The sequence below is a fragment of the Diadema antillarum genome, unplaced genomic scaffold (genome assembly GCF_040938485.1).
Source record: "Diadema antillarum isolate AM-2024a unplaced genomic scaffold, OU_Dant_1.0 seq00000157_RagTag, whole genome shotgun sequence".
Taxonomy (NCBI): Eukaryota; Metazoa; Echinodermata; class Echinoidea; order Diadematoida; family Diadematidae; genus Diadema; species Diadema antillarum.
The window spans coordinates 222,524-235,545 of record NW_027271229.1 but is presented as its reverse complement, the minus strand read 5'-3'; the positions used below and the strand labels follow the sequence as shown (position 1 = coordinate 235,545).

Genomic DNA, 13,022 nt, shown 5'->3' with positions numbered 1-13,022 from the left:
GAGTCAACTGTACTAAAAGTGACAACTTACACGTAGTGGCAGTAGCCCAATAAACATTACCATAATTGCTATTGCAATCACATTCGATTACAATCACTGTATTCATCATCACCATATTAATTCCTGTTTGTGTACGTAGCTGCGCCATAAAAACATGTGATCATTATCAAATGGCCATCTAGCAGCCCTGCTGTTTCTTCTGTTCCACCAATGCTGCACAAAGGTTAACTTGAGAAAAAATTGGTCTTATAATTTGCCAAGCATTCAAGAGTGCAAAATAATAATGAAATCAAGACTCATAGGAAACATCTTAATCCTCAAAGAAGGAAAGAGCCTCCCTGCTCTTACTATTGTCCCAACCCCATCCTCCACTCCCCCCCCCCCCCCAATGTCCATCAGTTTCTTCTTCTTCTTCTTCTTCTACTACTTCCTCCTCCTCCTCCTATTCTTCTTCTTATTATTCCTATTCTTCCTCCTCTTCTTTCTCTTTTCTTTGTCTTCTTCTTCCTCATCCTCCTCCTCTCATTCTTTTCTGTCTTCTTCTTCTTCCTCTTCTTGATCTCAAGCTCACTGCATGGTTTGATACCTATTTGTTTGGGACAGACATACAGTTGGGCATCAGAGTACGCTAACTGGTCACATTTCCATCGGGTAATGGGATCATGTATTAAGTACATTCATTCTGCTCCACTGCTACAAACTGTATAATGACAATATCAATTAGGCCCAACAACTGGATTATCTGCCTTCTGATATTGATCCTTGAACTCTGACCCTGTGGATGGATAAACATCTGGAACAAACAAGCTAGATCCTCCCAATGGCTGGTCAAATGGGCTTGACCAGCTGGCAGAGCTCTTTTGGGGTAACATTGCCACCCGTGATGACCACTACCACCTTCTTCCCCTCGACGTCCGGCACCTTCCCTGAGACGAGGGCAGCAAGCGCCGCTGCCCCAGCAGGCTCCACCACTATGCCAGCATAGAAGAGCTGGGAGACAGCAGAAATTATCTCCTCCTCTGTTAGCAATAAAATGTCCTCCACAAAGGCTTGAACATGACGGAATGTGTTTGAACCTGAACAGCAAAACAAATAAATTGATACATAAATGAATAAATAAATAAACATATAAATAAGTAAATACATAGATTACTAAATGAAATCAATGAAAAATAAGTAAATAAATAAACATATGAATAAAATGTATGCAATCAAGCAAATGATGGTCACAGGTATCATTCTTTTAAACAGTCTGAGCCACATTTCTGCAATGTAACTGGCTGACTGCCATTGGGATTTCTGAGCTAGTTAACTGTCTACATTCAAGTCATCACTAAGATGCTCCGTTGATAAGCATTGATCGATGGTACATATTTCATAATATTATTTCAGTTCATATTTTCTGGTACATAATAGAGGCAAGGTCACTTATGTCATTTTTTCTTTTTTCTTTTTTCTTTTTTTTTTCTTTTTTTTTTTTTTTGGGGGGGGGGGGGAACTTTTTGCTTGGACTGCAAGGTTTGGTGGTATTTGATACACTTTAATTTCACCATGTTCGTATCTTTATGAAACCAGAAGATCATAATAATGATGCACAGATGTATTTCAACTGGTGGACTTAGATACACTCATCAATGTTAAACAAAATTTTGTACTTGATGGCTGCATCTTGTCAGACTGAACAAACAAAAATTTAATGCGTATGTGTAGTTCCAATGTGACTAGTGCTATGTACAATTGTATGATGGAATGCTATAAAGCTTCTTCTCACGTCATGCAACAGGTAAAGATGATGTCACTGGTTTAAAAAAAAAGGCACCTGAATGAACGTTCACTTGCACGAACTATAGCTTCTCTGTGAAAGAATCACCTATCAACTTTAAGATTTGTCATTCTCATAGGTGCGCATGTGTTTTATTACTAGTTGTTTGTTGTTTGTTGTTTTTGTTTGTGTGTTTTTGTGTTTTGTTTTGCTTTTTTTTGGGGGGGAGGAGCTATCAAATCATTGCATGCAAGCCTAGAATTAAGAACAGTAATTAGCCTTTGGTTTTGCCTTTGTTGATAATATTTCTTAAAGGTACTGTTTACCACGGGGGCAGTGATTTATGAATGATTAATACATGTTCGAGATATCACACTTGATGCATACGTGTACGTCAGTTGTATCACAAAGCATCCTACCATGCAAAAAATTTCGCTGTTAAGCCTAAAACATAGAGATATCACTGTTTTTCTCAATAAACTACAACTGTAGACAGTTCAGTCTAGAAACATTTGTATTAAAACTATTGTTCTCATCTATACTGATCAAAATATTTACATTGGTTGTTTCCTTCCCTAATTCAAATTTTAGAACTGTTTTGGAGCACTGAAGCTGGGTTTTTGTGTCATCTGCAAATGGTCAATAATGCATTTAAATAAAGCGGTGTATATCATCATCATCATTTAAAAATCAACCCCTGGCTGATGATACCCCATACCATAAAGAAATTGTACACATTTTCATCTTCTTCATATGTGACCGTGCACCATAAAACAGACAAAAAGTTGCATCCCTTGATTTTACGTGAGGACTCATAAAAGGTGAAATAGGTCAACACAGTCAATCTTGAGTTTTTCATATTTTCTGAAAGAACTATTCTCCTTCTAAAGTATTCTTTAATTTGGGATCATAACATGAATGGGAAAGTTAGCTAGCATGGCTTGGAAAAGATTAAGTGCTTGAATAGACACTGTACTTCAGAGCCTCTTTTCGCAGTTCACACTTTTCCAGAGTGTGTGTTTTCTTTCCAATATTAAGATACATTGTAGGTTAGGAGAGTCCATTTCAAATGACCTTTACATCATCTAAAAGCTTAGAGTCTGCTCTTTCAGAATCTACCCTTAACTAAAAATCCATGTCAGGTGCCTTTTTGTTGGTTTTGTGATGCAGGGTCACATATGATTAAAAAAAAATACTGCATAAATCTTTCACTTACCAGCAAAGGGTGGGGCAAGACCTGAGGCAACGGAATGTACTGTGGGGTCCTCTACTGGATGACCGGCTTGCCTACTCTGGTACATACAGCAAGCTGGGTGGCAGAAGAATAAAAAAACAAAACAAAAACAAACAGTTGTATATTAAATGTAAACCGACCTATGATTAAGAGAGGGCGCTATTGCATGTCCCATGTTTACTCATCTGCCATGATCAAAACGTACATAGAACTTCAAGTCAATTGGCAAATATGCTGAATATGGTCAAGATTATTTTTTTTCTCAGTTCATCTCTTGATTCTGTCCTTTGTTTCTGTCTGAGTCTGCCCCCTACAGCAGTGGCGGATCCAGGGAGGACCGCACCAGGTGCACCCCCCCCCCATTTTTGTTGAAACAAAAGAAATAAAAAGAAAAAAAATGGGGGAGGGGTGCGCGCCCCCCCCCCCCTTTAATTTTGTTAACGCGCCCCCTCTTTTGGAAATTCCTGGATCCACCCCTGTACACTCTGTACATTTTAGATCTATCAAAGATTAACCATGATGGAACCTTGTTCATAGATAGGCCTAGAAAGTAAATAGTATTGAAAAATTGGAAATTGGAAAATGCTGGGTAAGATGAATTTTCTTTTTATTTTAATTCAGCAGAATCAAAATATAAAACAGTATTTCATATGACAAGCACAAATATTTGTGTACATTATGTACCTTTGCATAGTTCCACCTTTAGCAACCAAAAATGTTCCCCCCCCCCCCACAAAAAAAAAGCTCCATGCGTAATATGAGTTAGACATATTATCAATTTACCTGTTGATAGATCTATTTCACCAGTAAATCAAATTATATGACTTATTTATTGTGACTTTAAAATACTGCCTACTCTGGTACATACAGCAAGCTGGGTGGCAGAAGAATAAAAAACAAAACAAAAACAAACAGTTGTATATTAAATGTAAACCGACCTATGATTAAGAGAGGGCGCTATTGCATGTCCCATGTTTACTCATCTGCCATGATCAAAACGTACATAGAACTTCAAGTCAATTGGCAAATATGCTGAATATGGTCAAGATTATTTTTTTTCTCAGTTCATCTCTTGATTCTGTCCTTTGTTTCTGTCTGAGTCTGCCCCCTACAGCAGTGGCGGATCCAGGGAGGACCGCACCAGGTGCACCCCCCCCCCCCCCCATTTTTGTTGAAACAAAAGAAATAAAAAGAAAAAAAATGGGGGAGGGGTGCGCGCCCCCCCCCCCCCTTTAATTTTGTTAACGCGCCCCCTCTTTTGGAAATTCCTGGATCCACCCCTGTACACTCTGTACATTTTAGATCTATCAAAGATTAACCATGATGGAACCTTGTTCATAGATAGGCCTAGAAAGTAAATAGTATTGAAAAATTGGAAATTGGAAAATGCTGGGTAAGATGAATTTTCTTTTTATTTTAATTCAGCAGAATCAAAATATAAAACAGTATTTCATATGACAAGCACAAATATTTGTGTACATTATGTACCTTTGCATAGTTCCACCTTTAGCAACCAAAAATGTTCCCCCCCCCCCACAAAAAAAAGCTCCATGCGTAATATGAGTTAGACATATTATCAATTTACCTGTTGATAGATCTATTTCACCAGTAAATCAAATTATATGACTTATTTATTGTGACTTTAAAATACTTTATACATCACTTGATAAATAAAATCATCAAATCATCGATAGCAAATACCGAAAGAAATGCAAAAAACAAAGAAGTAGAGTAACCCGTTCCATACAGGAATCTGGTGGACTGCATTTTAAGTTTATAGGCATTTCAGAATTCAGCATGGAAATGTCTAACCCATTGAGGACGAGTCCCGAGTACACTCGGGCAGGTGTTTATGGGAAATGTGTGTTGTAGCAAAATCAAACCATTGTCAATGGGTTAATAATGACTAGATAGATCTGTCAAAACAAAATATCAAACTAGCATCACAGCTGTTCTACCTTGCTCAGGCTCCACCCCGTATATCCTTGTTTTAGCCTTCCCAGAGAGCTTCACAGCGGCAGCAAGGCCAGCCAAGAGCCCGCCCCCACCGCAGCACACCACAATCACATCGGGATCCGACACCTCCTCTAGAATCTCAAACCCTGCACTGGGCATTTGGTGAAGGAAGAAATGGATGTGGATCGATAGTTAACCCTTCTTGTGTCAAGGACATTGGACACAGCGTACAATGCTATGGGATTTTCTCTGCCAAGCAGCACTCAAAGCACACAAAGGGTTGATCAACTCCTTCTTGAAAGCTAGAATGCTATGTTCAGTACAGTTGAACCTCTCTCTGATCCGGCCTCCCTTTATCCGGATCTCTCTATTATACGGACGCAATCTCGTCATGAATTTTTTTTTTTTTCTTAATAATTACGGGAGGAAAGGGGGTTTCCCAACTCCTTGAGAACTCCTACACAAACACACATGAATTACATATTACTTCCAACATGATTAACATACATTGCATCAAATTTCCTTCCAAATTGCTTACCTTCAGACATTTTAACATCCCCAAACATCCCCAAATGTAACAATGAAAAGGTTCCAGTATACACATTACTACATGTGGTACTACAATGGGCTACATCAGTACTTGTGTATGTATACAGTATGTACATGTATAAAGCATTGAGTCTCCCGTATCCGGCCAAATCCCTTATCCGGATGAGCCCCGGTCCCGACTTGTCCGGATACGAGAGGTTCAACTGTACTTCCTCCATCATGGGGAACTACAATATCTTGGAAGCACAGTGCTAACACAGAAAGAGAGCGGTGGCAACACCTGTACACAACAATAACAAAAACAACAAAATAGCAATAACATGCCAATACACAGTGCAAAAAAAAATAATGATGTTAGAAGAAAGACTATGGAGTAACATCATCTCAGAATTACAATGTAGGGCTTACTGTAACCGCTGCAGATTCCCCAAAGCATACAACATGAGCCATACTGAAACCTGAACAACCTGAACTTTTAAAATCAACATATTAGTTCACAGTTTTACCTGGAGCAGCACTTACAGGAATCTAAGACCCCCTTTACAGTAAGTAAAAAGGCCGGGCTCGGCAGCGGCCAAGCCCGGCCTTCATTTCAGTGTAAACAACCAAAAAGCCAAATGCGGGGCCAAAATTGGCCGCGCATTTGGCCACGCTCTGGAGGTGGTCTCGGCCTTTTCTCAGCGTAAACGCAAACTGGGCCAAATGCGGAACCAAATTTAGTCTGGCTTCCAGACCCTCTGTCCGTACTATTTTGCTATTCAGGATATCAACGGCCTCAACGTCGAAAACTAGTATAGTTTAAAGGGTGTGTACAGTTCTGGTCGAGGTGTAGATTTAGCTTTTAACATTTTGCGAGACATTCAGAAACCACTCTATGAGATGTAAGGGGGATGCAGTTCTAAGGGGTATCAAAAGTTTATTCGATGAAAATCAGTTTTGAAATGGCTGAGATATCCAAACACAAGGTGAAACAAAGAGATCCTAATAAAGTTGTGGCATGTCACCTTTTATTATTAACACTTTTTTGGATATCTCAGCCATTTGAAAACCAATTTTCATCAAATAAACTTTGAATCCTTCTTAGAATTACATGCTCTTTCATATTTCATAAGAGGCTTTTCATTATCTCACTTAGGAATGTTCAAAACATGAATCCCTACCTCAACCAGTACTGTACAGTCCCTTTAAGGTGGTTTTGTTCTGCAAAGGATTTTTCCTTCGGCAAAGACGGCGACTTTGTCATTGCCTCGGAGTCCAGTTGGCAAAGGGTCTAGAAATTACACTATACCAAATTGGGTTTGTTTACAGCGTGCCACTACGACAAAATATTGAAAAGTGTGAATTGAAAGCCCGGGCCGAACCCGGCACTGTAAACGGACAAAATTGCGGGGCTCTGCCCCAAGATTGAGGCCGGGCTAGGCCGCAGCTCGGCCCAGCCCCGCACTGTAAACGGGGTCTAAGTACACTTTGTGTATCAAAAAGAAATAATAACAAATCAAACACACAAAAAAGGAAATGTTATACTTCTGTCATCATAAAGCATAACTCTGAAATTCATTTACTGCTCATAGGGAAGAATTTAAAAAGCGAGTGACTCTACTTTCAGTGATTGTTAAAGTCAATATTGAAAGGAGGCTATTCAAAGCATCTGGAGAAACTTTAAAATCTATTCAATCTTTTACTTCCCATAGCATTTGTGATAACATTTTCAGTGTGACATCAAAGAAAGCACATGCAATTGGCCACATACTGAGAAAGTGAAATGGGAAACAGCTCCCCCACCCCCCCCCCCCCACAAAAAAAGACAAACAAAACAAAACAAAACAAAACAAAAACCCTTCTCCTAATGGTATTTGTTCCTGGGACTTCAGACAGTATGTAAAACACTATGAAGTTTTCTGTGCCAATCTACACTTGAAGCATACCGGTACATGTAAAAAGCGTTAATTATTCAGAGCTCAAACACTCACCTGCCATACCCACATATAAGGTTGTAGTCATCAAATGGATGTAGATAATGCATTCCTTGCATAGCCACATATCTGTCTACTGAAGGTTGGAGCTCGCGGGAAGGCATCCTCTCAACATCCGATCCATATCCCTAAAAAGACACAAGTAAACAGACATACATCTTCAATACTATCAAAACAATGACCAGAATAACAAATGTGACCCGCTACAACAAAATGATCCTAAAGTCGGACGAGGTCGATTATTTGAAAATTGCATGACACAAATCCCTAATCTTCCTGCTTTAAATTGATATATAACACATCATATACAAATAATCGGCTGCGGAGATATCGATGTTTAAAAGAGAGCATGTCGATACGTCTGGGAAATCACTGTTTCGAGAAAAGCGCCCTAAAAGTTCTCCTTGCGACGCAATCACGATCAAAGGACACGCAAGTCAGTTTTCACCTCCCAACAATAGAAGGTAAGCCCTAGCAACCCCCGAAATGCTCATTCAAACACAGCGTCGGCGGTCTCCTCACTGACCAATCAGTGACCAGGATGGCAGGAGAAGCGGCTGGGCATGGCGCACCCCGCCAGCACGCACCAGTCGACTGGGCAGTGTGCGAGCTTCACGCTTCGGTTAGCGGCAAGCAGCAAACTGACCAATGGGATCACTCTGGACGTTGTTAGGGGCGGAGCCTATGTGTGGCGCTCACTCCAAATGTTCGAACAAAATTCTGCTTCGCTGAAACGCCAAAAAAACATGGCTATTTTTTGGTCTTTCCTTTTATCATTTTGCTTCAAAATTTCGACAGATGATAGAAGACATGTCAGACTCTAATGATATGTCAAATTCAGAAAATCGTAAGTTTTGACCAATTTCGATGCTCTGACTTCAAACTCGATTTTCACGGCTTCGACCGTGCGCGACTTTAGGACCATTTTGTTGTAGCGGGTCACAAATGACAAGTGTAGGTAAAAGGATGAGAGATGAAAGACGGAAGTGGCTAAAGTCCTGTCTAGATAATCTCTAGACAGGACTGAGTGATAATGGAAAACATCTATTGGTGTTCATATAGCCGGAACTACTCTCAGTCTCACTTTCATGATTCTCTCCCTGTCTTCTGGGGCTGTCTCTGGCATCAGCACTCGAGCCCTCAGACCCATTTTCTGCATGGCAAATGAGAAAGCCTTCCCATAATTCCCTGCCGACATGGTGATCACTTCCTTCTCATTATTGGCGACATCTTGGGGAATGTGTTTGAGTTGGTTGGCCAGACCGCGCACCTTGAACGATCCTGTAGACAGAATAATTCAAGAACAATATTGATGAGTTTGGTTTTCAAATCATGCTTCCTGCTTTTTCTTCCCTGCAGATTTTCTTTTTCTCCTGGTTTCTCAGATAAAATGTAGCTTCAACATGACATATGATACATCTGACATCATTGTTAAAAACTTGGTTTGGGTTTTAGGTTTTTTTCATATAATATGAATGTATCTGTTTATTTCATATCGGACCTCAGAGTTTGGAAAGCATAGATCCATGTACAATGTGTACATAGAAGCAGAGTCTTCATAGACCAACTTTCATTTCCATCTCATGTTGGTTGTCTGTTTTCTGTTCATGAGCTATTTAAAAGTGTACATAAAAACATTACTTTTCATTAGAGTAAGCAGTAACCATTATATTTTGACATGAAAATCTTGCTAATCGGTCTATCAAGTCTGAGACTTTTTTGTGTAATCTTTTCACAGCAGTTGCCACAAGCTTCGAGTTCTTTTTTTTCCCCCACTTACTGAATAAAGGGTGACTAAATGCACTAGAATAGATCTTTAATTCTTTATTTCAAAGCCTCTTTACATCACAAAAGCTTCATACCAACATGTGTTCTTGTTCTTTGTTTCTTGTGGGGTTTTTTTCTTCCCATCCATTTACAACCATAATGTCATGAGTTATACCGTACTTATAAAATGGAATCTTTATCAAGATAGGAATCTCCTCTTTGAAAATGTGACATCAACTCGATATTCTCAATAAAGTGATTTCAAACTTCCTCAGTAATGTAACCAAACAGGCTGCAACTTAAATCACTTCCATTGTGGAGAAACTGGTGTATCATGAAGTCCAGTTCCATGATATACACTGTAAAGGCCTATTTCTTATGAACTTAGTATGTTTTTTGGGCCTACATGAGATAAATTGTAATAAAATACCAGGGTATGGGTTTCAAAGTGACCGTTGCTGAGTTGGATTTAATTGGGACCAACATCCAATAAACTGAAAAAGAAAATGATTCTAAGCATACTACTGATAACTGTATCAATAAATTACTCCCACATTAAGTGATGAGGAACAAATCCCCTGTGTGACAGTGTGTACCTGTTGGCTGTGTGTTTTCCAGCTTGAGCGACAAGTCACATAATGGCCTCGTAAGTCGCAGCCAATCCTGAGCGTGGTGCACCATGGGAGTCCGGACGCAGAAGGAGCACTCTTGGACGACCTTGTAGGCCTCCTTGAGATCATCCAGGTTGGCAAGGGGTGCATTTGGATTGTACATGGTGAAGCCCCCAACTCACCTCATCCACGTGCTGTCGAGTACAAACACATGAATTGAAGTTAAGGCAGTACTGCACCCTGGCAATGGTCGGACGGTCAAAGACGAGTGATTTAATCACTGTGGGAGCAGTAATTTTTTTCAGGATTGGACCAGTAAAACTATTCTAGATAGAAACAAACTGGATACCTACCGTACTTGTCTATAAGTACTATAACAGACAGTTGGACCAGTAGAAAAATGGGTTTGTGAGCAGCCCGACTATTAAAGGTCAGAGAACAGTGCTACATGCAGAAGGGCTAGAACATTTGGGAGGAGGCCGGAGGGGGTTAGAGGGATCAATGTTTCCAACCTCCCATAGGAAGGAACATGAAATAGATTTGAAAAGAAAGTTGCAATTGTAAGAACTGGTGGACACAAAAACAAAAAGCAAAACAAAAACTTCTTCTTCTGAAAATGAGAGAAAAAAGGGTTGTCCCATATTTTGGTCGGTGAAAATCCATGTTTTTCTAGTTAAGCTTGTTAGTCATAAGCACGAAAAAGACCCATGCGGGCATGAGGGACCATGCTCGAATCTAAAAATGTGCAAGACTTGGTATAGGTCTGATGAACATTTAGTCATTAAAATGATGAGGAATGAATAAAAGTTCATCAGGTGAAAATATGTCAAACACTTCAATTGGCTACCAATCATCTACTATTTGTGGCATTATTAATTGACATAATTCATGGAAAAGATGCAATGGCAACAGAGACAAGATGTATACGTACTCTCATCCATGAAAGCCGATCATGCAGGGCTGCCAACTCTCTTGACCGAAAGATCGGTCTGTATCTGTCCGTCGGGGAATGTTCCGCGGAGACTGCGTCTGGCTTCACGGATCCCCTCCGTATACAGACCGAAGTCAATGATTGCGGCTCCTGTGTGGAGCAGTCGCGCACAGATCAAACGTTACGATAAACCAAATTTCAGACAGCTTTTTTACATTCAAACAAGTATGACATGACATGACACATTATGCAGCAATATTTGGGATAAATTTCTCACATTGTGCAATCGAAATACTCACATAACCTCGGTTATAATGCAGAAATTTTATCGATATCGCAACATCGCCGTTCGCGAGCAGTAAGTCGCCATTTTGAATCTATAACAATCGCTAAGCCAATCACATGCGAGGTACGTGTTTTAGTAAAACAAACACGTAGAAAGTACCTCGCATGTGATTGGCTAATAGATTCATAGTGTATGTTTCTGCAGTTTGAATGTGACGACGCGACAGGCTGTGTTTTACGTTGAAAATTCTCCTAAAATGTTGGATTATTCATGAATCTGGTGAGTGTAACGTATTCTTAAAAAAATAAATTCACCATACAAGCTTAAATTTGCCGACCTAGGGCCGTGAATTAGACGCAATCGAGAAGGGTGAGGTACCTCACCCAATTTTCCATAGAGACAGTGGTTAAGAACATCCACACAGCAATGGGTACTGCAACCTTCCGTCTGTCTACGGAGGACAGCGTTAATGGCAAAATATAAAAGAGTCCTCCGGACAGACGGATCTTTCTGTCTACCAACTCTCACGTTGCGAGACTCACTCATTTTGGTCATTTCTCACTCTAAAACTCAATTTCGATCATTTGCATGCATTTCTATTGATCTCACTCATTTTGACTCCTAAATTATGGATAGCATTGACCTAGTCTCACTCTCAACTACTGCTACATGTAGTTTCCAATATTGGCAGCCCTGCGATCATGGTAGCCCCGGAGACTGCGTGTGGCGGCTGTCGCAGTTACGATCATGGCATCAAGGATTTTGACAGCTAGTGTACCAATTAAACAACGTCCAGTAGTATTAAGAATTCTAGTAACTATACGCTACGCAAATGAGAATTTCAAACGAACAAGCAACCGAAAAAAAGTTCATTTTTGACACAAATTGCAAAACACAAAAAGCTTACGCTCAAGTCAAAAATTGCGAAATAGACTTTCCTCTCTTCTTCTCCTTTTCCTTTATGTTGATAATGTCAGTTACCACGCGCACAATGTCGATGCGTCATTTTCTCGCCATCAGCAGCACTCTATCTGAGCTCTTTGAATGCTTGATCCTGGCTCCCCGTCACATGCCCTGGGCGGCCGCAAGTACTCTAGCCCAAGTGAGTGTCTAGCTAGTTGTGTACTAGCTTGCCCCTGCATTGGGCCTCTGCTGCCGCTGCAAGACGCATCGAGTCTCCGCTTGAGTGCTAGCCAGACTGGAATATCGATGTTGATCATGCACGTCGTGTAAAAAGTTGCGTGCTCTCAGTGATACGCCCCATTCATTGTCTTTGTCAGGTGACTTGGGTCACATGATTACCACAGACTGGGGGAACCCCCTTGTTGCGACAACCAGTGCTGTACGAATAAAGACACATTGTGCCAATATTGTTCAAGGCCATGTGTTGACTACATGTACTACACATTCATTTCATACCCTATAACATCCCGTCTGTTTTCTCCCCCCCCCCTTCACTCTATTTCATCTCCATGAATCTATAAACATTTCTTTTCCACACTTCCTTCCTTCCTCCCTTCATTTCTTTCTTCTTCTTTCTGTCTCCAAATAACATTACTTTATCCTTCTCTTCACTTGTTAATTATACAACTGTATTACAAAGAATCTTTTCAGACACTGCATCTTACATGTACCAGTATGTTACAGCATCCAACAAAATTGTGCTTTTTCAACACTATTGTACACAACACTCTTTTTTCGGAAATTGTTAGTGGAACGAAATTTAAGCCTTGCAGTTTCCAATATTGGAATCATCCTTCATATTCCATTGCTATAGTATGTCAGAGTTGCAAGCAATGAAATGGAAAGATCAGACACACTCGATGGAAAGGAAAATGTATTTGCTGTAATACTGTAAAACACAATATTTTTGTTGTATTTGCTGTAATACTGTGAAACAATATTTTCGCGGCATGAAATGTCAAAAGATTGGAGCCGACGGCCTTTTTCGCG

At 40.1% G+C, this 13,022-nt stretch overlaps 1 protein-coding gene across 1 annotated transcript; it reads right to left on the bottom strand.

The window, feature by feature from the left end:
• Positions 1–735: 735 nt before the first annotated feature.
• Positions 736–12,276, bottom strand: LOC139727877 (L-threonine dehydratase catabolic TdcB-like). Its single transcript, XM_071638848.1, has 7 exons — positions 11,977–12,276; positions 9,838–10,046; positions 8,559–8,755; positions 7,472–7,602; positions 4,955–5,103; positions 2,979–3,071; positions 736–1,076 (listed from the first exon to the last, which is right to left on the bottom strand). Exons 2-7 carry the CDS (start codon positions 10,013–10,015, stop codon positions 829–831), a joined length of 996 nt encoding a protein of 331 aa, XP_071494949.1. The 5' UTR covers positions 10,016–10,046; positions 11,977–12,276; the 3' UTR covers positions 736–828.
• Positions 12,277–13,022: the final 746 nt, after the last annotated feature.

What these genes read in the sequence shown, in the direction of transcription:
- LOC139727877 (XM_071638848.1), bottom strand. Translation starts at nt 10,015, where the DNA reads ATGTACAATCCAAATGCACCCCTTGCCAACCTGGATGATCTCAAGGAG. An exon ending in GGAAAACACACAGCCAACAG is followed by an intron (nt 8,756 to 9,837) that starts GTACACACTGTC and finishes TTCTGTCTACAG; the next exon opens with GATCGTTCAAGGTGCGCGGT. An exon ending in ACAGGGAGAGAATCATGAAA is followed by an intron (nt 7,603 to 8,558) that starts GTGAGACTGAGA and finishes GTGTCTTTTTAG; the next exon opens with GGATATGGATCGGATGTTGA.